Below are 26,596 nucleotides of genomic sequence, written 5' to 3'. Positions count from 1 at the left end.
GAATCTCTCCTTCGTAAAAAACCCAGAGATTCAAATAAAGGTTTGGAGTATGATGTCATATTTTTTTCTCTTAGGGCCCTCAAGGTTTCCAAGGACCTGCTGGTGAGCCTGGTGAACCTGGTCAAACTGTGAGTATATTTCTCTCCCTTTATGATAAACCTTTTTTTCAAGACGTTTATGAATATAGCCATAACAGAACAATGGATCTTCCATTTCTTTTAGGGTCCTGCTGGTGCTCGTGGTCCAGCTGGCCCTCCCGGCAAGGCTGGTGAGGATGTAAGTATTTACACTTTCAAAACGCCCTTTTAATGCTCCTCCTTCATGAGGATTTCCAGAACCAAATTAAGTATACTGCCAAAAGCTGAATATGCCTGACATAACATTTTCCTCATATGGAAAATATTGCTTTAAATGAAAAATTAATTAATTTGGTTGCATTTAAGGAAATGTAATTCATAATTTAGTATGCACTTGGAGCCACATTTTTGTTTCATGCCTTTTCTCCGTGTTGTAAAAACCAAGACACTGATACTTTTCATCTGGCAGTTTATCAAGAAAATGCTTAACCCATGATGTTTTCACATTTTTAGGGTCACCCTGGAAAACCTGGACGACCTGGTGAGAGAGGAGTTGTTGGCCCACAGGTGAGACTTTTTATGACAGCATATAGTCCAAACATCAGAGGCCTCACAGGTTTAAGACAGTTGCTAAACCTATAATCAGTCTAAACTGCAACATAAACAACAGCATACTTAACACACTGTGTGTGTCTGACAAATAAAGGAGCTAGTAAAGAATGCATACAGTTTTTATTAAAGCAACTGATGTTAGTGACATCAAGCCTACTATAAGCAACTAAATTGTGTCTTCTACCAAACACCCTAATATTAATCACTCAAGTTAGTTATTAGTCTGTGGCTCAGAACTTCAAAATAGACTAGTCTTTGATCCCCAGCTTGAACTTTGATGAGAAGAAATACTTTTGGAGGGAAGAAATCATTGTCTTTTTATTTCTAACAAAAATATTGTTCATCTTCTGTGTTTCTCTCTAAGGGGGCTCGTGGTTTCCCTGGAACCCCTGGACTTCCTGGCTTCAAGGGCATTCGGGTAAGCACATTCTTTACCCAGATGCTGTTTGTTTTTAGGAGAAAAAAATCTCAAGTATATTTAGACTCCTGAGTGACACAGACTTGCTTTCAAATTCCTAGGTTTACCAGAGTGGAGAGAGTTAAAGAGTAAGATTGCTTGGAAGTATGGTGGGGTGGAGTTTTTTCAGTCTCTCCTTACCTACTGAGAATCAGGGATTCCTGCATTAAAACCTGGCTAGAACATGAGTGGATATTTACCACCGTCTTAAAACATGAAGTTGGAAGAGACATGACTATAACCTTAACTTCCCAAGTGCAAGGAGGTTACGTGACTAGGGCAGTCAAGCTAGTTCATCCTAGCTGGAACACTGGGCTTCTGTTCCACTGTAGCAGATACTCGATTCACTACAGGAGAGATGAGTTGCAAAAATATCAGGTACTTGATTTGATCAAACAGCAAAGAAGAACATTCTTTTAATAATAAGGATTCACCTTTCAGGGACACAACGGTCTGGATGGATTGAAGGGACAGGCTGGGGCTCCAGGTGTGAAGGTAAATACTAAATGAGAAACACTGACATGTCCCCTCCACAGCTGTCAAAAACTATGTCCTTACTGAGGACTCCCCATCTTCTAGAAAGTCTCTTATTTCCTCTCCAAGGCTTCAGATCCCTCAATGGCAGGGACTATGAGATTCTGTGATAAAAGACCAATTATTAATACTATATGTTTAATTCAATATCTGTTGTACAATTGAGATAAAAATAATGGTGATGAAAAAGTTTTGGTGGTTGATAATGAAGATGGTTGACAACATTGTGAATGTAATTAATGACACTGAATTGCACACTTAAAATAGTTAAAATGACAAAAGCTTATATATATACATTGCCACGTTTTCAACTTCTTAAAAGGCAGTACTACCAATAGTTTCTTTCTCAATTTCCTTTCCACCTCTGTAACTTCAACAGATCTCTGCAGCCAAAATAATAGTAAATAAACATAGAGTCAGAAATTAGAACACTAGATGTTGTTTTAAACTGTAACTTCCCCTTTACCGTGCATTAATTAGACAGGTACATTCATGTCACAGTACTCTTTTCAACCTCTTTCCTGTGATTTATCTGTGCACACTCAAAAAATTTTTAATTAGGTAATTAAAGTCTCAGAAGTGTGTTATCTCCTGGCTAGGCTCTTCTGTGACAGCATTTTCAACTATAAAATGTTCTTTTTCCTATTAAGGAGATAATGTGATATTAAAGTGAATACCAACGTAATTACAAATTAATGAGTAACGAATACTAGTGGGACGAGAAGCGAACATGAATATGGAGAATCTGTTCTAACTTTCCAGCTGCCACACAAATGGATAAGGTCACACTCATTCTCCCAAGAGCCTAACATAATAGCTCAGACTACTAATCACAGCATCATAAAATGTTAGAGCTGCAAGGAAACTTGGAGACTATCATTTTGAGGATGAGGGAAACTGAGGCTTAGGGAGGGCTGGTGACTTGTTTGAAGCCGCATATCTAGTAGAAAGAAATAGCTTAGAATTCCTGACTCCCGCTCCAGTTCTCCTTTCCAAATAATGCCCTTCCTATAGAATCCTAGAAATGAATGACCATGAAATGGCCTCCCAAACCGTGTTTCTTCTACATCTAAATCAGATCATCTTGAAGGAAAAGTTCTTTTACATAGCCGTACACTCACCCCACCGCCACCACTATGTATTAATTTTTCTCAGGAAAACAGTATAAACTGGAAGTAAGTATGAGAGCTCTAAAAAATAGTATGAAGCTTCAGATTTTCATGCATATTTTATCAAAATAAAATTTGTGTGTTCAAAATAACTTTAAAGAGGGCAAATATGATTATGCTGAGCAAAATTTGTCCTTTGTCGGCTCTTTCTATGAAATAATTTCTAATATATAAGCCTAGTCCAAAGATATCCAGAATCTAAGGGGGAATTGGGGAGTGAGGGAAGGAATACTCAAGCCCAACTCCCTCGTACCTTTGATACTTGGTATCATCAAAATAAGAATCCATATTTTAGCTGAGTTGTTTTTAATTTACATTTGGCATAATTGAGAAACAGTCTATATGTGTAAGAGATGCTACAAAATGTACGAATAATTCAAATTGTGATAATAGGGTAATATGGCACAATCAGGAAAAAGATTAGTAATTATAACAAACAAATGCTCAATCCTTCTTTTCCATGTAGGGTGAACCTGGTGCCCCTGGTGAAAATGGAACTCCAGGTCAAACTGTAAGTATTGGCTACCGAAAAACTACACTTTTTGCTAGCTGGACTTTCTTTAGTGTTATTGCTAATTACTATTTCCCTCAGCAATGTGTTCTTTGATATTTTTCAAATAGTCTTCTGCATACTTACTTGAAATCTATTACCTTTTAGTCGGAATTAGAACAAGACCTATTTATTTCTGGTGGATTCTAGCACATGTTAGAAATTGGGCAAAGCAAATGATGCCTGTGACTTTTTCAAAATTTGCATTCTGGATTTCATTGAAAATGTTTCTGCTTCTAGGGAGCCCGTGGGCTTCCTGGTGAGAGAGGACGTGTCGGTGCCCCTGGTCCAGCTGTAAGTGCTTCCATTTTTGTTCATTTTCATCCTTGTAAAAAATATTCTGCTACCTGGTAGTTAACTTGCCCCTTGATTCTTCCTCTTTATTTTCTACATAGGGTGCCCGTGGAAGTGACGGAAGTGTGGGTCCTTTGGGTCCTGCTGTAAGTTTTGGCACTTGGGAATTTGGAAGAAGTTGGAGAGGGCGGCATGGGAGCTAAACTCTTTATTAATCACCTTCAAAATACATCATTGTAGACACTTCACCAAATGTTCTGTGAGGTCTTTGAAGGATTCCATTTATAAGTACTATCCCCAGGGCTTTTCATTGATGCATAAAGTAAAATCTGCCCTATCTTATGTACCTAAATATTTTCCCTTTGACATCCCTTCCTAATGACGACAGACTACCTGTCAGTTTTCTCTTTGCCAATATTTGATAAGATCAAGCCATTCTAAGGCACTTTGATCCACTCTTGTTGTTGTGTGTTGGTAATTCACTGGGAGGAAATTTCTTACAATGTTATGCTTTGATTTCAGGGTCCCCTGGGTTCTGCTGGCCCCCCAGGCTTCCCAGGTGCCCCTGGCCCCAAGGTAAAAACACTGGTGACTGTTGTCATTACATTTGATAAACATTTTATTATGATGTGAAAGAGTAATTGTGTTACACAGAGAGGTAATTACAGGCCAGCTCCCTTAACTAGACCCTTCCCTCAGAGTGGGTACAGAATAACCAGTTTTCCCACTCCGAGCTTGAAATGGACCATCTCTGCACTTGACACCATGAGTATAGATATGAATGGCGACATAGAAATGGATTCCATGGGTCCCTCTAGAATATACTACCAAATTAGCAGGGACTGCTGATGGAGCCCCAGCGTCTCTCTCCCTTTCTCCTCTCTACCACGGAATCAGAGGCAGGACAAAAGGTAGCACTGTCACCCAAGATGGCAGACCCAGACTCGAAAATAGGAAATCAAACCTAGGGCTTGTTGTACTGAGCTAGATAAGAAAAATGATTGCAATCCTGAAGAAATTCCCCAAGACCTGTGTCCTAAAAACAGAGATACACTGCTCATTATTTGCTGGCTAACTCCGTGGGGTCATTTCCTCTTTTAGGGTGAACTTGGACCTGTTGGTAACCCTGGTCCTGCCGGTCCTGCTGGTCCCCGCGGTGAACAGGGTCTTCCAGGTGTTTCTGGCCCCGTGGGACCTCCTGTAAGTAGCCGTGAAGTCCTTATCCTCCCTCATCCAAAAAAAAAAGAAAAGAAAAGAGAATGCATGTGGGGGTAAAGAAGAACAGAACTATTCCTATCAACTGATGTCCTTCCTCTTTTCCTTTTCCTCAAAGGGTAACCCTGGAGCCAACGGCCTTACTGGGTCTAAGGGTGCTGCTGTGAGTATATGGTCTTAAGGACATTTAACTGCCTGCGGCCTCCTCAGCCAGTCAGCTCGTGATGGACCAAGCTGCCTTCTCCTTCACAGGGCCTGCCCGGTGTTGCTGGGGCCCCCGGCCTCCCTGGACCCCGTGGTATCCCTGGCCCTGTTGGTGCTGTCGGTGCTACTGGTGCCAGAGGACTTGTGGTACGTGGCCACGGCTGTGCCTCTTGTAGTTTGATTACTGTCACTTGTCTTTCTCCTGCATTTTCATTTTCCGGTATCAGTGTATTTGCACGTCCACTCCCTCCCTCTCTCACCCGTGCAGACACACCCCTCCTGCTGCAGCCAAGAGATTACCCAAGGTGCATGAGGCAAAGTCTCCAATATCAGCCTTGTCCTTTCAACCAAGACCATTCCCCAGTGGGCCCTTTAAGAACTGGACACATACCTTAGAGAACCTGACTCTCTCCTTACCTCGATCCATAAGTCATGTCCAAGAGATTTGTCTGCCAGAGTTTTGACAAATGTTTGTCATTTGACCACTGTTTTTATTGGCTTCTAGGGTGAACCTGGCCCAGCTGGTTCCAAAGGAGAGAGTGGCAACAAGGGCGAGCCTGTAAGTAGTTCTGTAGCCACAATTTTATGGAGTTGTGTTTTTTCCTATCTTGTTTCTTTAGCTAGATATGATATAAAACTTTTTCCCTCTACTCCCTCCTCTTTTGTTTTTCTCATTAAACAGGGTTCTGCTGGACCCCAGGGTCCTCCTGGCCCCAGTGGTGAAGAAGGAAAGAGAGGCGCGAATGGTGAAGCTGGATCCACCGGCCCCTCAGGACCTCCTGGGCTGAGAGTACGTTCCAAATGCTCTTGACAGTCGGGCCGGCCAGAGGCGTGGGATGGAGCCCCTCCCAGGGAATGGGTCAACATTACCGAGCGCATTGGCTAAACTGGGGAAGCATCTGCTTCCCATCTGCTTTTTTAAATCAATAGCTGTCAATCTGGTATGTTATAAAATTGGTCTGGAAACAGCGTTGGCTGACTTTTGTGGAATTCTCATCCACACATTCCTTTGGGGTTTGGGTAAAGTTTTTTTAGTTTAGTTTGTATTCATATCTAGATTCCTTGCATGCTAGCCAATGTTGTAAAAAATTCTGCCACATCTGATTCAAGGCTTTTCCCTAATTCTCATTGGTTTCATATACTGTTTTTTAGGGTGGTCCTGGGTCTCGTGGTCTCCCTGGTGCTGATGGCAGAGCTGGCGTCATGGTAAGTTGCCAGTCACTCATTTCCTGGGAAGGAACTCAATGCTTCTGGTAGTGTCATTAGCTTCAGCGCCTTCTTCCTTCCTCTCCCCCCCCCCCCCCTTTTTTAATCCAGGGCCCTGCTGGTAGTCGTGGTGCAAGCGGCCCTGCTGGTGTCCGAGGCCCCAATGGAGATCCCGGTCGCCCTGGGGAGCCCGGTCTCATGGGACCCAGAGTAAGTTCCAAAACGATTCTGAGCAAGCCACTCTTGGCACTGTTTCTTCTTAAAAGGACCTCACTAATATTTGAAAATAACTGTAAAAAAAATCAATAGTAAATTCAGTAGGTTTGCTGATGGCTGCCTATTTATGTTTTTGGTTACTTCATAAATTTCTTGTTTATTACTAATAATTCAATGGCTATCTGAGATTTTCAGGAGAATAGATCTATTTTAATATACCATATTGAGCTGGTTCTCCTAACAGCATGAATCTTTTAGCTTAATTTGTGAGCTTTATATAAGGTGCTCATGAAATATATTAGGACTATACATTATTAGTCTATTAGACTGAGAAGTGAAGTCATTTTCCAGCAATCAGAAAGTACTATAATGTATTCACCATCACACTAGCTATGGAGAAATGACCTTTAGATCCGTAGACACTCCAATCCATAACAATAGAGTAATTTTTTGCCTTTATTATCTTATGGATGAATAGCAATTGTAATTGTACCATAAATAAGCAATAGGGGCACCAAAATATAGCAATAAAAATTTCACATTGAAAATTGTTTACTAAAAGTATTAGTTTTTCTATTATGAGATAAATACAATGAAATGTGTGACCCATATAGTATGTTGCTTAACAGTTTCTTGAATTATCAGGAAACTGATTCAGTGGCACCAAATCCAATAAAAGGAAAAGCACACCCCTCCCCCCCCAAAAAAAAAGGAAAGAAGAAAGATTTCAGAGCTCTTTTCACCATTCCAGCTACTGGCTAATAGTTTTGATTTACCCTAGGCAACGAACAAAGGGTGGGGGGAGTGTTTTGTGTGATTTCAATTCATTTCAGCCTAGAGAATGTACGTTAAGTGCCAGGATGAAAGCATCCTCATTTATATTATAGGGCCTTCCCGGATCTCCTGGAAATGTTGGCCCAGCTGGTAAAGAAGGTCCCGTGGTAAGTACTGCTCATTTTCTATTATATTCTCAAGGACACTTATTTGCACTCTTATCAAGTTTATTTTGTGGCTTATTTATACAGGAATACATTGAAAATAAATATCAGCCACATACATCATCTGGGGAACATAAAGTAATGAATTGTAATTACCTAGTCCAAATGAACACAGGGCTGAAAGGAAAGAAGGGAAGAGAAAAACATGGTAGGGAAAATTGAAGCTGGTGACAAGGGTATGAAAAGAAAGGGGGAAGAGGGAAATTGTGTACGTGTGAGACTGAATTGGCTGCATAACATCCTACCTAGAACTGCAAAATGGATTCACAATTATCGCTTTTATACAAGAATCCCAATGCATTCAGAAAACAGTTCTTGTTTCATCACGTAGCAGCATCATAATCTTGAGTTTGTGAGAGCGTGTTGATGCCTTATAAACCTTATATAAACTCTGGTTTCAGGGCCTCCCTGGTATTGACGGCAGGCCTGGCCCCGTTGGCCCAGCTGGACCAAGAGGAGAGGCTGGCAACATCGGATTCCCTGGACCTAAAGGCCCCACGGTAAGAATCGCCACAACCTTCTCAACCTCAGCACTTTGTTGCCTCATTTCACCAAAACTATATTTCTCTCCTGCCTCATTCTGGTCTACCTTGAGATGGTTTCTTTCATGAGGAGAAAACAGCAGGTCCCTTTCTGTTAAGAGTTTACCTCCAATATATCATTTACACCTGTTGAAAATCCCACCTCCTGAGTCACATGCTTTGTAGCTACAGGTGTGCTTGCCATCTCTAGCCACCTTATCATATATGGGCAATGCTGGATTGTTCCTTAGATAACGGGATTCAAGGACTAGCAATGTCAGGTAAAACACAAGAGCAAGCAAGAAAGTAGCATTTCAAAATTATCATGGTTAATTAGATATTAAATGTGTCTGGTTATTATTATTTTTGTAATTTGTATTTTGTCATTATAGGGTGATCCTGGCAAAGTTGGTGAGAAAGGTCATGCCGGTCTTGCTGGTAATCGGGTAGGTACTAACCTGTTTAGCTCTCCTCATGTAGCATTTACTTAAAGACATACGTACTTAGAAGCCCCCTGACATCATTCCATCACTTTTTTCCAAGACAGTATCCCTAAGGGTCTTTTTACCATTATGAGATGTCTTTTTTTTTTAGCCACACTTAGAAGGCTATGAACTATAACAAGGCAGAATGTATGTTAAGTCAAAAGTATTTACGGCAGCATTTCGTTGTTATTTTATTGTATTCATCCCGTGGGTAAAGGGGTATGAATGCTAGTAGCATTCCCTGGCTTTTTTTGAATTGCCCTCCATCCATGGGCTTCCCTTGAGCCATCTCAAAAGTTAGTAGGCAATATTTGGGCCTTGCCAGGGAACCTCCAAGGCATTAAATTCATGCTAAACATGACAAGCTTGTTTTCAGGAAGTAATGCATGAGGCTTTGAGGCATCTTAAAGTGCCTGCCCCCCTGTAACCATGAGTCTTTCTGTTAAACATTTTTAGGGTGCTCCAGGTCCTGATGGAAACAATGGTGCTCAGGGACCTCCTGGACCACAAGTGAGTATTTCTTCCACTCGTGTTCTTTTCTGTACCTGAATGCATTGATTTCCTCAAAATGACCACTCTTCTGGTTTCCTGTCCAAAAGTTGTATAGCTCTACAGCCATGCGGGCACGCCTCCTCATTTATGCTTTCTCTCCTATCGCTTTCAGGGTGTCCAAGGTGGGAAAGGTGAACAGGGTCCTGCTGGTCCTCCAGGCTTCCAGGTAAGTTGACTAAAACATGTAAAATCCTGCCTTTGGTCACCTGTAAGCCACGGTACACTCTCCCCTCATGTCACAAAATATGATCTCAGAGCCAAAACAATGATTTTGCATTTTTTCAAGGCAAACTTTTGAGTAACACTTTAATTACACAGAATAGTGATCGTGTTGGTATCAGTTAGCTCCCCCCATCCCAATTAATAGCAAACTCCCTGAATATAGTCATAAGATTGAGACTTGTATTTCTTTTTGTCTAGGGTCTGCCTGGTCCTGCAGGTACAACTGGTGAAGTAGGCAAACCAGGAGAAAGAGTGAGTAAAACAAGTGCTAGGGAATTCACCTAAACTTGGGAATTTCCCCTATTAAATACCCGACTAGAGTGCAATTATAATACGGAAAAGGAAACTTCGTATTTCATATGTTAGTAATAGTGTTCTATTTATGTTATTGCTAATGGAGAGAATGATCCAAGTTACTCATTTTACTTTTGTTTTAAGGATTGAATGAAACATATCCCATTATGAGCATAAAACGTATCAGTGACTATTTCATGTAATAGCTTTACTTATATTGTTCTCGGTAATGTGAAAATACAAATTATTTCCTTCCCCATAGTGAAAACGTAAATGCACTGATTTTACATCAAACTGGGGCCTGAAAAATTGCTTTTAATGTTTTTCTTGGCATTCAGACATGACACTGCTATCCCACAATCAGAGCCTGATCTCTGAGTCATTTCCCCTGTAATTGTGATAAATGTGCCTCGATTCAGTTACATTCTGTGGCCTGGTCTCCTTTGTCAACAGTGGGGTGCATTAAGGAGACAGCTGGTCAGTAATAAAGGAGATACACTTGGGTATACAATTAACTAGGTAATGTGAAGAATATGATAATTTCTATTAAGAAGGCAGTCTGTTATATAGCTAAAAATAGGCAATGTTTGATATTGTTCATTATTATTTATCATAGTACCAAAGGAGATAGTCTGTTTTGTCACTTTTTAAAAAGCAATAAACTAAACCATGGGAGACTTACATTTTCTGGTAACAGGTTCTGGGATAGGCATTTATCTCTGATATCAATGAAATTCTCTCTTTCGGTATCTTTCTGTACACAAATGAAAGTTCTCTTATGCTTAATAGCCGGTGTATTTGTGCATTCACATGGGCAGGGCCTTTTCAGTTCTATTTTGCCCTTTAAAATCTTTTTAAATTTCATAACCATAAATGAGTTTAGAGATCATATATGAATTTCATGCTTTATTTATTATCTTGCTTTGCGTAGGGTCTCCATGGTGAATTTGGTCTCCCTGGTCCTGCCGGTCCAAGAGTAAGTGTTAATTAACTTTCAGGAACTTCTGGCTATGTGGTTTTAAAAGTGGTTGCACTTTCTCCTATAGCGACTAATGACCTTGCAACACTCTTCTATAGTCAATATATAATCTGTGGAGAGTGTCAAGATTCCTAAATCGATAGTAGACTTTTTTTTACTTGCTCACAATGCCTATTCAAAAGTCACATGGTTATAAGAAACAAATGAACTAATGTATTTATTATATACCATAATTTATACAGACAGGTATAATATATTTATGACAGTGGCTTAGCCTGAGCCAAGGAAAAGTAATCTTTTACTAAAAGTTAATTTTTGCAATGTGTGTTGATAGCCAATCTAAAGGTGAAATTATGAGTCTAATCTGATAAAGAAAAATAAAATAACTAAATTTAATGTTTCTGTGGTCATCAGAATATTAGAATGATTAGTTTAAGCCTGAAGTATTCCTTTATATGACTACTTTCCACATATCTAGGAAGCCCAAACAAATTTCATGTCATTAACATAGATCCAAGGTTTTAACAATGTCTTTTGAAACAGTTGCAGTGTGCATCCAAGTAATAAATATTCTGACCTGTGGAATGCTATGTCATGTGATATTTAGATACAAGTTGGGGGGATATAAATATATGTTTATACACGCATATATAGAATTATCTCCTCTGTTGTTTATGATTGTAGATGGGAGGGATGCAATATGAGAATAATCTTATCTACCTGGCATTGCTATTCAGCTAAAATGACACAGTCTTGCCCTATGAATACTGCATATACCTGTCATCTATTTTTATCCATGGGATCTGTCACGTAAAAGACAAAAAAAAAAAAAAAGAAATTATATCTAAAAGTTGACTATTACATTCTAGAAGCCACAGATTTTGGAGTTGTAGAACATGAGAGCTGAGTGAGACTCTAGAGAGGATCTCGTCTCATCCCTTCATTTTACAAGGGGAAAAAGGAATTGTCATTTGCTAATAACTGGCTACACCAGAACTGCAGGGCTAAACAAGGGTGCCTCTGGTGTGTAAAACAGTATCTCTGAAAGGAACGAATGATGCAGCATTCCCTTCAACCCTGTAGGGAGAGCGTGGCCCCCCAGGTGAGAGCGGTGCAGCTGGTCCTGTTGGTTCCATTGGAAGCAGAGGTCCTTCTGGACCCCCAGGGCCTGATGGAAACAAGGTAAGAAATCTACCTTACATGTTGCTGGTTTGACCCAGCCTACCCTAAGAATAAGCAAATCTTTTACAATAAAGGAATTGTGTTTCATATTTTTATTTCTTTTTAGTTCTGTGATGATTTTCATTTTAGTAAATAACAATCTGATTCCAGTGAACCTGAATTATTTCAAAGGGAAAACAGCACAGGGATGGGGGGGGAGGGAGGAGGGGGGGGAGGGTAGGAGGTTGTCCCAGTGCTTTACAAGCATCATTGGATTTGAACGGGTTTTCACCCCTTTCTCATGATATTGTTTTGCTCTGTTTTAAACTAGAAGCATCATATACGTTTGGACATTATTCTTGGAGCATAAAACTTTACCTTCTCAGCATGCCATCTCATAGAGTAAAAGTTCAAAAAGCAGCCTACATTTTAATAATAAGGGAATTTATTATGATAGAAAGTACCTGGAGAGTACATTTACCCCTAAAACATAACCTTGAAATCTTCTGTTCCAAAATATAACCTGTGAATCAGATTTTAAAATAGATAGAATTACACATTTTTGAAAAAGGGCTTACTTTGAACCACAATAAATAGAAAGTAACTCATATTACCTTTTCGGGGTGGAAACTCCAAAGATTATCTGCAAAAAGGGTTTTTGCATGTGGAAGGATTTTTTTTTTTTTTTTTTGCGGGGGGGGGGGACACAAAAGGATAAGAAGGAAAGAGGATATAAGAAAGGAAAAATATGGTTCTGTAAGATAGTAGAAGTACTTTCAAAGAGATTTAGCTACCCAACAGGTTTTAAGTACTTTTACAAGGTTTTATATAAAAATGGAATTTATAGTTCCCACTCTTGAGATTAAAATGCAACTATTTTCCCAATTGTTGAGGTCTCTTTCCATGCTTCCTGTCTGGGCTAAGTGACTTCTCCTCTGGAGCCCATTGTCTTATCCTCTTCTTTCTCATGCCTGTCTTATTTAAGACTGAGAGCAAGTTATCGAGGGTCAGAGCCACACACTGCCACTGCCTTCTTCTTTTTATTCACTGTGTCATTAACAGCATCTCCCTCTGTTACATTCTTCCCCTTTCAGTAGACTTCCTCTGTGTTTCTAGGCAGGCGAAAAAAGTCTCTATTAAATGTTAAATTGGAATTCTTCAAGAGTGTAATTCATTTTCTGAAATAATTGATTCCACGTGTGTTTAACTCAAGGGTGAACCTGGCGTAGTCGGCGCTCCAGGCACTGCCGGTCCATCTGGTTCTGGTGGACTCCCAGGAGAGAGAGGTGGAGCTGGCATCCCTGGAGGCAAGGGAGAAAAGGTACGCACTCAGTGTTGCACTTTAGTACCTACTGTTGATGAACTCTATCAAAGAAGGCTGCAGAAGGATGCCCTGGGTTTTGTGGTTTTTTTGTTTGTTTCTTGTTTTTTGTTTGTTTGCTTTTACAATTCTTGGCACATGGAATGGTAGCATTTTGATATCTATCCATATATATTTCCTTTTGCCACCCAGGACCTACATATTTTAAACTCACTAATCTGGCAAAATTCCTTGCTACCATGGAATTTCACGCCAACAGATGGCCTTGAGTAATACATGAGGCTCATTTTAATGCCACTAGCAATAATGCCTCATCCTGCCCTAATTAATGGGAAGAAACTATATTGAACAGCTGTCAACCGTGCTGCTGCATTACTTATGCCATAAGAGCGATCAGGCCTTGCAGCCCATGGTAATGTTGCATTTTAAGTCCGTCCACATGTATTTGTACCTTGCTTGATAATGCTTCAAGAGGGTGTGTGGAAATTTTTAAAAGTCTTTAACAATAATCTAGAAAGGGTCTTAAATTATTTTTTCTAAATTTTTCCTCTTGCTCAACATCCATAGAATGGTAGGGAATAGGGACCTTACTAGGGATCTTAAATGACTGAAAGTATTATAGCAGCTTCTATAAAAGCACTTCAGAGTAACATTTATTCAAAAATTCATTAGAGAACAGAACGTTTTCCTTGCTTTGTAACTCCAGGGTGAAACTGGTCTCAGAGGTGAAGTTGGAACCACAGGCAGAGATGGTGCTCGTGTGAGTAGAATTTTGTTTCTTTGTACGTAAATTATGTTTTTTACATTTCACCTACTTTGAATTGGGTTTTCCAAAATAGAACTGACAAAAGAAGAATTCAAGTATATCAAAATAGTGCCCCATTCCTTTCTTGGATCTGTGTCTAATAACATCATTTTATGTGTTCCAGAAGAAAACTTCCCTTTAAAGAAACAGCCAGAATTTTCTTTTTTCCCTGTCATTAACTATTCCAGCAACAGACTACAGACCAGAAGCTCTAGGTTTAATTGAACCTTTCATGACTGCTTTAAGTTAAAATAATTTTTAAAAGGCAATACTTCTCTTACATTTTAAGAAGCCACACTCGCTAAGTTCTATTTATTAAAATATATGCCCTAGGAATTTTATCACTCAGAAAGCAGCCCCAAAGATTAGCTAGTAACATGATGGAGATGCCAAAGATAGTTCCGTAACTGTATTTTAATCTAACCTGGGGTGTTATAATGGCTCTTCCAGGACACAGGCTGCCCTAGTTCTTTCTTCCCACCATATCTTAATAACCCACTGTGGCACATTCAAGAAAAGTCCTTCCTTGAAATCACACAGTCCCTACAGTTCTAAACAAGGCTACTCATTTTCTGCTCTCCAGGGAATTTTACAAGAGTAGAGAGTTCAGAGCTCTCAAATTCCAAACTGCCCTTGACCTATACATTTCCACAATGTTTACTACCAAATACTGTCCTCCTGAGGAAAGCTTCTAGTAGTCTTGATTATTGGAGCTGAAATGTAATAGAGGCTTTCTTGATGTCTAAACAGTGTGCAGTAAAGACGTTCAGTTACTGTGTAAGCATGGGAAGGGGCAATGACAAGGTTTCCTTTGGATGAGATGGGCTCTTATTGGTAACACATGTTTCCTTTTCGGTACTAGGGTGCTCCTGGTGCTATAGGTGCCCCTGGTCCTGCTGGAGCCACTGGTGACCGGGTAAGCATGCATTTTCACTGAGTTGCAGTTCTCTGAGGCAATAGCAGTATCTAAACTTTCCAGCCTGCCCTAGTCCCAAAAAGCCCCACGTAGTCCACTTTTTATGAAATGCAGCTATTGTGAGAGGCTAGCAGGAAACAAATGTAGGGTATCTAAAGTTTTCTTTTGCTTCCTTATAGATATGCCAGTTATCTGATCTATAATCTCTCTCATTTGTTTTAAAGTTGCCTATTAACAATAGAACAAAAGAAGGCACCAAGCCTCCTCAAAGCCTTCAATTTAAAAAAAGGTTGTAAAATACCTAGTGTGCCCATTTCACACTGAACAGTCCACTTAAATTAGAACTTATTTTTTGTATTGGAAAGATTGCAGCAAACAGATCAGCCCTGTGTCCTTCAAAAAATCAAAATGTCCTCTTGGTATTCTGGGCACTAAGTTACAGTGCTTCTGCAAGTACACAAGAGTACCATTTCAACCCCCAAAGTGATTACAACCTTAAGTAGAGTAAGAACCCACTTCATTTCACCCTCTGCCATGTGCATCATGTACGTTAAGAATCTCTCCTGAGGCAGCTGCAAACTGACAATAGCCTACTACTGTTAACCACTGTTCTCCCTCCCTCCCACTTTTTGAGCATCTCTGTGGGTCACATTAACAAAGTCATCTTTGGTCCCATTATAGGGTGAAGCTGGTGCTGCTGGTCCCGCTGGTCCTTCTGGTCCTCGTGGTACCCCTGTAAGTAGAAACCTGGGTACTTCTGAACTCTCCTACCTCACTCCTTTTAGACATGGACAAACCTATGGTTGCTGAGATGTTTTTTAAATCCCTTCTCGGAAGCGGACTTGGCCCAGTGGTTAAGGTGTCCATCTACTGCATGGGAAGTCTGCAGTTCAAACCCCGGGCCTCCTTGACCCGTGTGCAGCTGGCCCATGCACAGTGCTGATGCGTGCAAGGAGTGCCCTGCCACACAAGGGTGTCCCCCGCGTAGGGGAGCCCCACACGCAAGGAGTGCACCCTGTAAGGAGAGCCACCTGGTGCAAAAGAAAGTGCAGCCTGCCCAGAAATGGCGCCGCACACACAGAGAGCTGACACAACAAGATGACGCAACAAAAAGAAACACAGATTCCCATGCCGCTGACAACAACAGAAGCAGACAAAGAAGACACAGCAAATAGACAGAGAACAGACAACCAGGGGGGAAGGGGAAGAAATAAAGAAATAAATCTTTAAAAATAATAATAATAAATAAATCCCTTCTCCCACCTAGGGTGAACGTGGCGAGGTTGGTCCTGCTGGCCCCAATGGATTTGCTGGTCCTGCTGTGAGTATCATGTAATGAAGATAATTCAGTTGACATTAATTTGGGGAGTAGAATGAGTAGAATACCAGAACTACAGCTGTCAATTCCAACAGGGTGCTGCTGGTCAACCTGGTGCTAAAGGAGAGAGAGGAACCAAAGGGCCTAAGGGCGAAAATGGTATCGCTGGCCCCACAGGACCCGTTGGAGCTGCTGGTCCATCTGTAAGTTTAATTCAGTCGTGATTCACACAGCCTGTGTGGTTACCCCTGAGATCTTATCATTCAACATTCACTGACCAAGTGTCTACTGTACACCAGGGAATATTCCACATAAAAGATGGTAAAGAATAAGAATTAATATTTGCATGCTGTTTAAAGTTTATGAGTTTCATAGAGATCGTCATATAATTCTTCAGTGACCCCTTGAGTGTGGCAATATTGAAGTAAGGAAACTGGCATTTATTTTATATGGCACAGAATCATTTTTATCTTTCTGGATATGCTTTGAAGAATAGTATATTTGTTTTGTGATTTGACCCTATCCTTTTGTTTCCATTTAGGGTCCAAATGGTGCCCCTGGTCCTGCTGGAGGTCGAGGTGATGGCGGCCCCCCTGTGAGTACTGAGAATGGACTCTGTTTACTTTTCTTTCTGCTGAATCCATGAAGGATGACTTTTGAAACTTTTGCTAAATCTAGACTCTGATAAGGAGACACTTGAAATTCAAGTTAATGCTAATCAGAGCAATTCTGGCATTGAAGTTGAGGTTGGGGACATGGGATGTTAATGTAATCCCAGCAGGATTACATATTGTGTATGTTGCTTGAGGTAATAACAAAGATTGACCAGGGTCCATGAAATGTGAAATGGATAAAATATTTCTTTATCATCCTTTAACCTTTCATTAGTTCCCCCCTTCTTCTACCTGATGCTCTAGAGGTCCAGAGCTCCCAGGATTGAACTCTACCAACTCCTTATCTCACTAGATAGCATTTAATGCTTTAGGTCTTTCATTGTACCTTCCTCTGTAAAATTTACCTATTTGATGCCCATTCTTTTTGCACCTTGTCAAGTAAATAAATATATTAATGTATATGCAATAATGTGTAATAAGGGCATAGTGTCTCATCTTCTTGTCCTTACCACCCACCATCAGATAATTTATTAGCATTTCAAAATGACCCAAATCTTGTGTGTCATCAAGGCCTTAATGCAAAATGTGGGCACTACAGCCTCCGGGCTTATTGGTAGAGAAAATGTGTGGAGAAAGAAGGACTTTAGGGTCCCGGTTTAAATCATACCCTAAGGAAGCTGCTTAGTTTCCTCACTCCTGAATTCATCCCTGCTCATATGTATTGAGGATTTCCCAAAGGAGATGTTCCCATCTTACCCAAAACCCTAGAGTTGGTGTTGACTGTGGAATTTTAATGTGCTTTGTTCTTAGGGTGTTACTGGTTTCCCTGGTGCTGCTGGACGGACTGGTCCCCCCGGACCCTCTGTAAGTAAATCACTTCAAACACGTCTTCATTAACTCTAGCCCAAAGACCTGGTATCTGGTAGACAACCTGTAAGAAACTCTCTATGAAAACATGTTACTAATATTTGCTATTACTTTCCTCATCTGAAATCAGTTTTTCTGAACCATTAAAGCAAAAACCATCACAAATTTTATTTTATAATATCAGTTTAAGAGGCTTTTATTCATGCAAATATCAGTCTCCTTTTGGGGGCATGGTCTCTTTGTTAAAATTTAAAAACAAAAAACAAAAAAACAGAACAACTTTAGTCACATAGATATTTCTATATCTAATTACCCTTTATGGCCAACATTCTACCTCCATTGTTAATGTATAATTGTTCCTGAATTTAAAGGTGATTTGGCCTCTAATTTAATTCTGATTCAGACTCTCCTGTCAGGAGTCAAGAGAATTTAATTAATTACCAAGGATTAAGTCTTCTGGTTGAGTTTTCAGGGGAGAAATAGCAAAGATGTTGGTTTCTTGGAATCCTTTTACAGGTTCTTACCAGAAAAATCTTTATTTCCTGTAGGCATTTAATTGAACCCAGGTGAGAGCATATGTGATTCCTCAATTAGGAACAAAATGCCAGTATTGGCTTTCTTCAGAAAGATTTTGGGGCAGAGTCCTCTGAAACCCCAAAACACATTCATTTATGACTAACTCTTGTAACTCTACATAGTTCTATTCCAATGTGCCAGGCTACTGGTGGCAGGACACTGCCTTTTCTCATGGAAATTTGTCACAGACCCTGCCTCAAATCATTTGCTTCATTACAGCCTCAGAAGAAGGGAGTTGACAATTGCTTCTCTCTACAAGAGTGTTAAAAGTCTAAGCATTTCCTCATAATGGCCAGGATATTATTTTGTTGTTTCATGCTGTTTCCATCTTAATCTCTAGAGCCTCTGCTGCTCTCTTCCAAGTTCATGTTGTTTAACTGAAAGTAAATGACCTTGTAAATTGCTCACAGGGTATTACTGGCCCTCCCGGTCCACCTGGTGCTGCTGGTAAAGAAGGGCTCCGTGGTCCTCGTGGCGACCAAGGTCCAGTTGGCCGAACTGGAGAAACAGGTGCAGGTGGCCCCCCTGGCTTTGCTGGTGAGAAGGGTCCTTCCGGAGAACCTGGTACTGCTGTAAGTGTTTTCAAACTCCTGTTTTTTAATACCTTGTGTTGAAGTAAAATAAAACCTTCACATAAATTTTTTAAGTGCCATATGTCTGTGGATAAGTATTATAAGCTCTCAAACTGAGCTCAGTTGAGCCACAGAATCTTTCAAGCAGATATTGAGGTGCCATAGCTTCAGCACATCCTCACAAGGTGTTAGGTGGGGACGACAGGCACTGAGAGAACAATTTTATCAGAATCACCCTTTAAGCTATTGGGGGATCCCTTCCTGGTTCCAGGGTTGGAACAGATTCCCACTGCCTTCAGAATCCCATCGTCATGGCCATCCTTCTGAAAATTAATCAGCCGTAGTAAGCCAGCAATTCCTTAAGCCTGTATTGATCATATTATTACTACTCAGAAATTTGGCTGTCTCAGCCCTGGTTCAATTTAACAGCCCAAGGCCAAAGTTTACTTCCCTACACAGACCTATAAAACTCCCCCACCACCATAGATGGCTTCATTAATCTCAACCACATATTTTTTAGATTTTGTACCATTGTTCTCAAGAAGAAACCAAGTTAAGGTAATCTGTAAAAGCTAAGATGCAAGCTCATTGTCATCACTAGAGAAAAGAATCCAAGGATTTGCCCTACTAATCAGAAGTCACTAGCCATGATCTACATTGTGGATGGCACTCTCCCACAATCCTCAAGCCAGACTTTTCTTATCACCTAGGGTCGTGCCTCTAATAGTGTTTTTCCTCTTTTTTAGGGGCCTCCAGGTACTGCAGGTCCTCAGGGTCTTCTTGGCGCTCCTGGTATCCTGGGTCTCCCAGGCTCTCGTGGTGAACGTGGTCTACCAGGTGTTGCAGGAGCTGTGGTGAGTAGTTGACACCATTCTGATTCTCATTAACATAATGAAAGATTTTTAAAGCTGCCACTTCAAATGTGACAGATTGATCACTGAATGACTCCACTTAAGATTTTTATTCATCACATTTTCTTTATACAGATCACATGTCACTTACCTAAGACGCTTTAATACCACCTAACTTAGGCACACACTATAAAGACACAGCTTAACAATATGCTGAATGAATTTTGTTCTAATTGCATTTACTCCTCTGCAATATGAAATGCTGGCATCGTTTATCCTGAGGGAAGAATGAAAATCTGGAAGTTCTGAATCATTCCATTACACCTTATACTTGACAGCAACATGGAACCATCTTATTTCCCAAACTCTCTCAACTTGATGAATTCATTTCATTTGGGATAGTGAAAAAACCAGGTTCTCCTTGTGTAGACCAATATGCCATAGTTACACAAAGCTGACCATCTAAGTGTGGGGGAGGGAGGGTGATCACTGATGACACTTCCTACCATCTTGTGGCCCACTCAAATTCAATTGACCTTCTTGCTTTCAAACCGGAATCTCCTGGCTAGGGTTGGTTTTGGAGGGTGAGGATAGCACACAACCCAATGAGACAATGACTGTTTTATCTTCTCTGCCTCTTTAGGGTGAGCCTGGTCCTCTTGGCATCTCAGGCCCTCCTGGGGCCCGTGGTCCCTCTGGTGCTGTGGGTAGTCCTGGAGTCAACGGTGCTCCTGGTGAGACTGGCCGAGATGTGAGTCCAACACTTGGTTTGTAAAACAAAACAGACCAGTATTTCCTTTGTGAGTAACTTTTTGTTGTGAGCTGAAGGTCTGAACGAGGTGGTCTGTTTCTATATTGCGATAAAATCTATATGTGCTGACCACTCCTCATATTGAAAATATTAAAAATCACTTGGGCATGAGAAGATGTCTTTGATCACACACTTCAATATTGGGTCATGACATTTAAAGCACCTCTAAAAAATTTAGATTGGCAGATTCTTGTTCCTAAGTTTTAATAGTCTGAAAAAGGGTGCACTGCTGAGCACTGGGAGTGAAGAAGGCAGGCGAGTCAGAACAAGGGCTGCCGGGCAGCAGGCCCTCACCACATACCTTAATACATGGCTGTCTTCACAGGGCAACCCTGGCAATGATGGCCCCCCAGGCCGTGATGGTCTCCCTGGACACAAGGTCAGTGCCCCTCTTCATCTCTCTCTAATTTAAAAGCAATTAGAATGCGGGTTAGATCTAAGCTAAGCTTTGTTTTGCCTGTGGTAGGGTGAACGTGGCTACGCTGGCAATGCTGGGCCCGTTGGCGCTGCCGGCGCGCCCGGTCCTCATGGCTCCGTGGGTCCCGCTGGCAAACACGGAAACCGTGGAGAACCTGTAAGTCTGCACATCTCAGCCCCTTAATGCTGATGTCCTCATGGGCTTCACTTCCTTTTTCCTCTCCACCCTTGGGACTGAGGGGGTGGGGCACGGGGAAGGGGATCTTAAATGCAGCTGATGAGTTATATTTTTCTTTCCCAATTCACAGGGTCCTGTCGGTCCCGTTGGTCCCGTTGGTGCTGTCGGTCCTAGAGGTCCTAGCGTATGTACATAATGATGATTTCGGTACAAATTAACACTGAGACAGGATCACTCCAGGTTTTCTCATTAAGAAAATAAATAACATACAGGCCAGGCTTCATACTTTTTTAATAAAAGAACTTCCTTCTATGTTGAGAATTGCTACAAATAGCTTGATATATTTTAAGTCTTTTCTGCTTGTTTGTATTAAACCCATCACAAATACCTAGCTACTTTACAGATAAGCCAAGGAAAGCAGATTGAAATAAGAGCCTTAGAGATGACAGTAGCACCCATCTGGCTTTTCTTCATTTGCATGACGAGTTACTTCTGCAAACAGATTAAACAGTATTTGTGGAAAAGTGATGGTCACTTTGTTTTAATGTGAATGTCCTATTTGTCCTTTTCTCTCTTTCCAGGGCCCACAAGGTGTTCGAGGCGATAAGGGGGAGCCTGGTGAAAAGGGGCCCAGAGGTCTTCCTGGCTTAAAGGGACACAATGGATTGCAGGGTCTCCCTGGTCTCGCTGTAAGTAAATCGTGGCCGTCCGGCATGTACAGTACTCTTAAAGACCTTCAACTCAAAACGGTCTCCCTCATTCTCACTGCTTTTGTTTCAACACTTCCTACATCATACCTAGTGCCTATTCTCTGGTTAAATTCATCCCTTCGAGATAAAACTCTTTCATCCCAACACCAAAAGGTGAGGGTTAAGAGGAGATGGAACTGTACGTATATTAAAATCTCCTGGCAACAATGTCCTTCAGTCCCTCTTAAATATAATTAGAAGAATGACTAATACCACACTGCTGAAATACCATGTGGAAGAAATAATTGAATATAATGGATATAATGGGAGAAAAGAGCCCCACTTTACATTTTCAATTTTCTCAATCCAAAGTCCATGGAAACTAAAGTTTGTTCATTCAGTTTGAAAAAAGAAAAATCTATTTATTGACCTGTGTTCTGAAAGTGTGATTCTTCCTGTTCTCTCTTTAAAGGGTCAACATGGTGATCAAGGTTCTCCTGGCCCTGTGGGTCCCGCTGGTCCTAGGGTAGGTCAATCTAAGAGGGGTCTCTTTCTGAAGTAGAGGCCAAGGCGGGCTATGAGCCTCAAGGCTCTGCCCCCTTTTGCATGTTTTCACCAACTCACACGGACTTGGTATCCTTGTTTCTCAGGGCCCTGCTGGTCCTTCTGGTCCTGCTGGCAAAGACGGTCGCACTGGACATCCTGGTGCAGTTGGGCCTGCCGGCATTCGTGGCTCTCAGGGTAGCCAAGGTCCTAGCGTAAGTATCATTTTGGGAAATAATGAAGGGCATCACTGACCTAAGCAATATTTTCCTCAAAATGAACTAAGACAGTTATGAAAACACATTAAAACAATCTCACTTCAATACATTTTCTATCCAATGCTAAAATTGCCTATATACAATAGGCCCTTCAAGCCCATATCTGCATGTGTGCCTGGGAGCAAGTTATTTATTTACGTTATTTCTCTTACTTAGTAGTACGTGCTTTTGTGCGAAGCTCAGTTGAAAGTTTGCTGTCATTGATGTCTCTCACTAAAACCAAATTTAAATACCTCCCTCCTTTCCCCTCTCATTTTCACCTTTGCAGGGCCCCGCTGGTCCTCCCGGACCTCCTGGCCCTCCTGGCGCAAGTGGTGGTGGTTATGACTTTGGTTATGAAGGAGACTTCTACCGGGCTGACCAGCCTCGCTCACCACCTTCCCTCAGACCCAAGGATTATGAAGTTGATGCTACCCTGAAATCCCTCAACAACCAAATTGAGACCCTTCTTACTCCTGAAGGCTCTAGGAAGAACCCAGCTCGCACCTGCCGAGACTTGAGACTCAGCCACCCAGAGTGGAACAGCGGTAGGTCAAGATGCCCAAACCAGACTGACTCTTCTCACAAGTTGGACTTTTCAAAATCAGTTCCCACATGCATAGTCCTAACAGTATTTCATTTTAGAACTAAAATGTATTTGGGTGAAAAATGAATTGTGTAAAACTGCAATTAATGAAGCTTCATTTTCTTCTCCCATCTAGCACATTTTCAAACTTCTCTTAGTGTATATTTTGTTCTTTGTCATGGAATCTGGAGAAGAGAGAGAGAGAGAAACTACTAAATCTTGAAAATAGATTGAATGTGGGGTAGATAATTTAATAGTATGATCAAAACTTTACATGTGGGAATCAATATCTTTGGCTAAAAATTAGAACATATCCTCCACTCAATGAGCAGTTTTATGACCCGGGTCTTGTTTGCATAAAAGGTTACTACTGGATTGATCCTAACCAAGGATGTACTATGGATGCCATCAAAGTATACTGTGATTTCTCTACTGGCGAAACCTGCATTCGGGCCCAAACTGAAAGCATCCCAGCCATGAACAGGTACAGGAGCTCCAAGGCCAGGAAGCACGTCTGGGTAGGAGAAACTATCAATGGTGGAACCCAGGTAAGAAGTCCTACCAATGTTCCTTCTTCTACTAAATAACATTTTGTTAGGATTGTCTACTTCATAATTATCTGCATTTCAATCCTTTATCAAAATGGGCTTATTTTTAAAGTCCCTGCTCATTTCTCAAATTTCCAATTCTGCTTTACACATTAAAAGATGGATTGATTGGGCACATCAATATGATTCAATGTTGTTATTTGAATTTGACTTAATTGATCATCATTGAAGAAACTGATTGTCATTTAGTGTGAAACAGCAGGGACCAGCCTATAGACCCACATATAGGCATATGCATTTTCAGAACGGAAATAACTTTTTTGAATTTTAATCAAAATTTTCCACCAATTTTATTAAATGCCTACTGGTGGGAATTACAGAAAAATAAAGAGGTCAGAATCCCCACCTCCTTGCTCTTTTATTCTAGAGAAAAAGCACACACATAAAGGCTTAACTGAAGCGTGTACCATTTTAGATGACCTTGGCTGAGGCTAACTGGTTACTTGTCCATTCTAGGTAACCAATGATTAAAAGACAAATACATTGAGTTTCCTTTAAAAGTACCTTTTTTAAGGCTGAGATCTGAGCCCATTATTCCTTCCTATTCCAGACTACAAGAATAGCAATAAAGTGCTTTTTATTTTTTATTTTTATTTATTTTTTTTAGGAGGTACTGGGGATTGAACCCAGAACATTGTACATGGGAAGCAGGCGCTCAACCATTGAGCTACACCACTCCCCGCTCTTTATTTTTTTAACTTGACTTTTGGTCTAAGCCCCAGTCCTTCTTCACTTAAGTGGAATTTCCATCTTATTCTCTATAGTTTGAATATAATGAAGAAGGAGTAACCTCTAAGGAAATGGCTACTCAACTTGCCTTCATGCGCCTGCTGGCCAACCGTGCCTCTCAAAACATCACCTACCACTGCAAGAACAGCATTGCATACATGGATGAGGAGACTGGTGACCTGAAAAAGGCCGTCATCCTGCAGGGCTCTAATGATGTTGAACTTGTTGCTGAGGGCAACAGCAGGTTCACTTACACTGTTCTTGTAGATGGCTGCTCTGTAAGTAAAAGTGGAATATGGGAATGGCATTTGTTTTGGAAAGGGAGGGAGGGAGGGAGATGGTTCTAGCTTGGCCATTAAATGAACAGATGAATAGGAGACCTAACTTATTTGATATTTTTTTATAAAAGTATTTACTTAAAATCAAATGGTAAATCCAGAGTATTCTTATCATATCTTGCCTTCTGAAATAGTTTTTCATATATACCATATTTATGCATTAGTTGTGTTTCTTTTAACATGAATTTTCTAAGTGGTGATGTATACCCATAACTTAAAATTAATTGAGGTTAAAAGGGGCCATGCTATAATTTACAGTCATATGTATTTAATGACTTATCAGTATGGCCTATATTTAGTTGTTTCTTTCTGCTTTCCCTACAATATGGAAAAATATGCTATGAATTGAAGACCCACTCAACTCCTTCCTATCACACACAACACACATGTATATACACCAGTGCTGCAAGGGATATTGTAGAAATAAATCACTTGGAATGAGGTGAAGTATTAACAACAACAACAGAAAATTGAGCCTGGTTGGGAAGTCCTCCCCCTAAAAAATTCCCTTGATGCTGCTGTTAATCTGGGATATACATTTTAAGGATAATACTGATAGGCAAGAAAAAGTGATTCTTATAAAAGTTAAGGTAGAGAGGTTATTAGATTCAGAAACAGTGCTGCTTTATTTATCCTTTTTCTTCCCCCCCCTCGCCTTTTTTTAAACAGAGAAAGACAAATGAATGGAGAAAGACAATCATCGAGTACAAAACAAATAAGCCATCTCGCCTGCCCATCCTTGATATTGCACCTTTTGACATTGGTGGCGCTGATCAAGAAATAAGATTGGAAGTTGGCCCTGTCTGTTTCAAATAAATGAACTCAAACTAAATTTAAAAAAAAAAAGAATCCGAACAAACTTTCTTTCTTTGCCGTTTCTTCTTTTTTTGACTGAAAGCTGAATCCTTCCCTTTCTTCTGCAGTTCTACTAGCTTAAATTGTGGGCAAAAGAGAAGGAGAAGGATTGATCAGAGCATTGTGCAATACAATTTAATAAGCCCTCTTCCTCTTCCCCCTTCCCCAAAGATTTGGAATTTTTTCAACACTCTTACACCTTTTGTGGAAAATGTCAACCTTTGTAAGAAAACCAAAATAAAAATTAAAAATGAAATAAAAACCATGAACTTTTGCACCACTTGTGGCTTCTGAATATCTTCCACAGAGGGAAGTTTAAAACCCAAACTTCCAAAGGTTTAAACTACCTCAAAACACTTTCCTGTGAGTGTGACCCACATCATTAGGTGCTGACCTAGACAGAGATGACCTGAGGTACTTGTTTTGTTTTGTTCATAATGCAAAGGTGCTAATTAAGAGTATTTCAAATACTTGAATGTTGATGGTGCTAGAAGAATTTGAGAAGAAATACTGCTCTGTATTGAATTTTATTGTTTTTTCCCCCATTTGACTTAGCATCAGTATTTTCCATTTTGTCCCCAGTTAAAAGCATGTGGATCATTTGCCCAACATTGACCTCCTCTTTAGATTCAGCACTTGTTCTTTGCCAGTCTCATTTCCATCCTCTCCCATGGTTCCGAAGAAGCCTTGTTTCTTGAACAAGCAGAAAAATTAAATTGTACCTATTTTGTATATGTGAGATGTTTAAATAAATTGTGAAAAAAATGAAATAAAGCATGTTTGGTTTTCCAAAAGAAAATATTGAGTAAAATTCCTTGCTTAAATGCTCTTTGCAATATATATATGCATTATAGCATTGCTCCCAGCTCTTCATCCTAGTGACCCTTCTTAGATAATAACTATGCAAATAGGGTAGTTCATGTAGTAGAAAGAGCAGGAAGCAAGGCTGCAGGAAATTTGCGCTCCACTTCTGGCTCTGCTCCTTAAAACTGAGTGACC

The 26,596-nt window shown here is 40.5% G+C and overlaps 1 protein-coding gene across 1 annotated transcript in view; it reads left to right on the top strand.

Annotated features, from left to right (window-relative positions):
* The window catches only part of COL1A2 (collagen type I alpha 2 chain), a 35,218-nt gene extending 9,341 nt beyond the window's left edge, over positions 1-25,877 (top strand). Inside the window, exons 8-52 of the mRNA XM_004470707.5 lie at positions 75-128; positions 223-276; positions 591-644; positions 1,054-1,107; positions 1,588-1,641; positions 3,316-3,360; positions 3,640-3,693; positions 3,795-3,839; positions 4,216-4,269; positions 4,795-4,893; positions 5,027-5,071; positions 5,161-5,259; positions 5,618-5,671; positions 5,795-5,902; positions 6,265-6,318; positions 6,430-6,528; positions 7,422-7,475; positions 7,934-8,032; positions 8,446-8,499; positions 8,995-9,048; positions 9,203-9,256; positions 9,511-9,564; positions 10,538-10,582; positions 11,669-11,767; positions 12,960-13,067; positions 13,774-13,827; positions 14,735-14,788; positions 15,470-15,523; positions 16,056-16,109; positions 16,202-16,309; positions 16,648-16,701; positions 17,531-17,584; positions 18,574-18,735; positions 19,482-19,589; positions 20,230-20,337; positions 20,723-20,776; positions 20,864-20,971; positions 21,123-21,176; positions 21,574-21,681; positions 22,154-22,207; positions 22,332-22,439; positions 22,771-23,029; positions 23,431-23,615; positions 24,440-24,682; positions 25,412-25,877. Coding sequence (XP_004470764.1) covers positions 75-128; positions 223-276; positions 591-644; positions 1,054-1,107; positions 1,588-1,641; positions 3,316-3,360; positions 3,640-3,693; positions 3,795-3,839; positions 4,216-4,269; positions 4,795-4,893; positions 5,027-5,071; positions 5,161-5,259; positions 5,618-5,671; positions 5,795-5,902; positions 6,265-6,318; positions 6,430-6,528; positions 7,422-7,475; positions 7,934-8,032; positions 8,446-8,499; positions 8,995-9,048; positions 9,203-9,256; positions 9,511-9,564; positions 10,538-10,582; positions 11,669-11,767; positions 12,960-13,067; positions 13,774-13,827; positions 14,735-14,788; positions 15,470-15,523; positions 16,056-16,109; positions 16,202-16,309; positions 16,648-16,701; positions 17,531-17,584; positions 18,574-18,735; positions 19,482-19,589; positions 20,230-20,337; positions 20,723-20,776; positions 20,864-20,971; positions 21,123-21,176; positions 21,574-21,681; positions 22,154-22,207; positions 22,332-22,439; positions 22,771-23,029; positions 23,431-23,615; positions 24,440-24,682; positions 25,412-25,558 — 3,777 coding nt within the window. The 3' untranslated portion in view covers positions 25,559-25,877. The remainder of the gene's footprint in view (positions 1-74; positions 129-222; positions 277-590; positions 645-1,053; positions 1,108-1,587; positions 1,642-3,315; positions 3,361-3,639; positions 3,694-3,794; positions 3,840-4,215; positions 4,270-4,794; positions 4,894-5,026; positions 5,072-5,160; positions 5,260-5,617; positions 5,672-5,794; positions 5,903-6,264; positions 6,319-6,429; positions 6,529-7,421; positions 7,476-7,933; positions 8,033-8,445; positions 8,500-8,994; positions 9,049-9,202; positions 9,257-9,510; positions 9,565-10,537; positions 10,583-11,668; positions 11,768-12,959; positions 13,068-13,773; positions 13,828-14,734; positions 14,789-15,469; positions 15,524-16,055; positions 16,110-16,201; positions 16,310-16,647; positions 16,702-17,530; positions 17,585-18,573; positions 18,736-19,481; positions 19,590-20,229; positions 20,338-20,722; positions 20,777-20,863; positions 20,972-21,122; positions 21,177-21,573; positions 21,682-22,153; positions 22,208-22,331; positions 22,440-22,770; positions 23,030-23,430; positions 23,616-24,439; positions 24,683-25,411) is intronic.
* Positions 25,878-26,596: the final 719 nt, after the last annotated feature.

This window comes from Dasypus novemcinctus, chromosome 5 (genome assembly GCF_030445035.2).
Source record: "Dasypus novemcinctus isolate mDasNov1 chromosome 5, mDasNov1.1.hap2, whole genome shotgun sequence".
NCBI lineage: Eukaryota > Metazoa > Chordata > Mammalia > Cingulata > Dasypodidae > Dasypus > Dasypus novemcinctus.
Note: the sequence above shows the minus strand (reverse complement) of the source record. Positions and strands in the feature narration are given on the sequence as shown.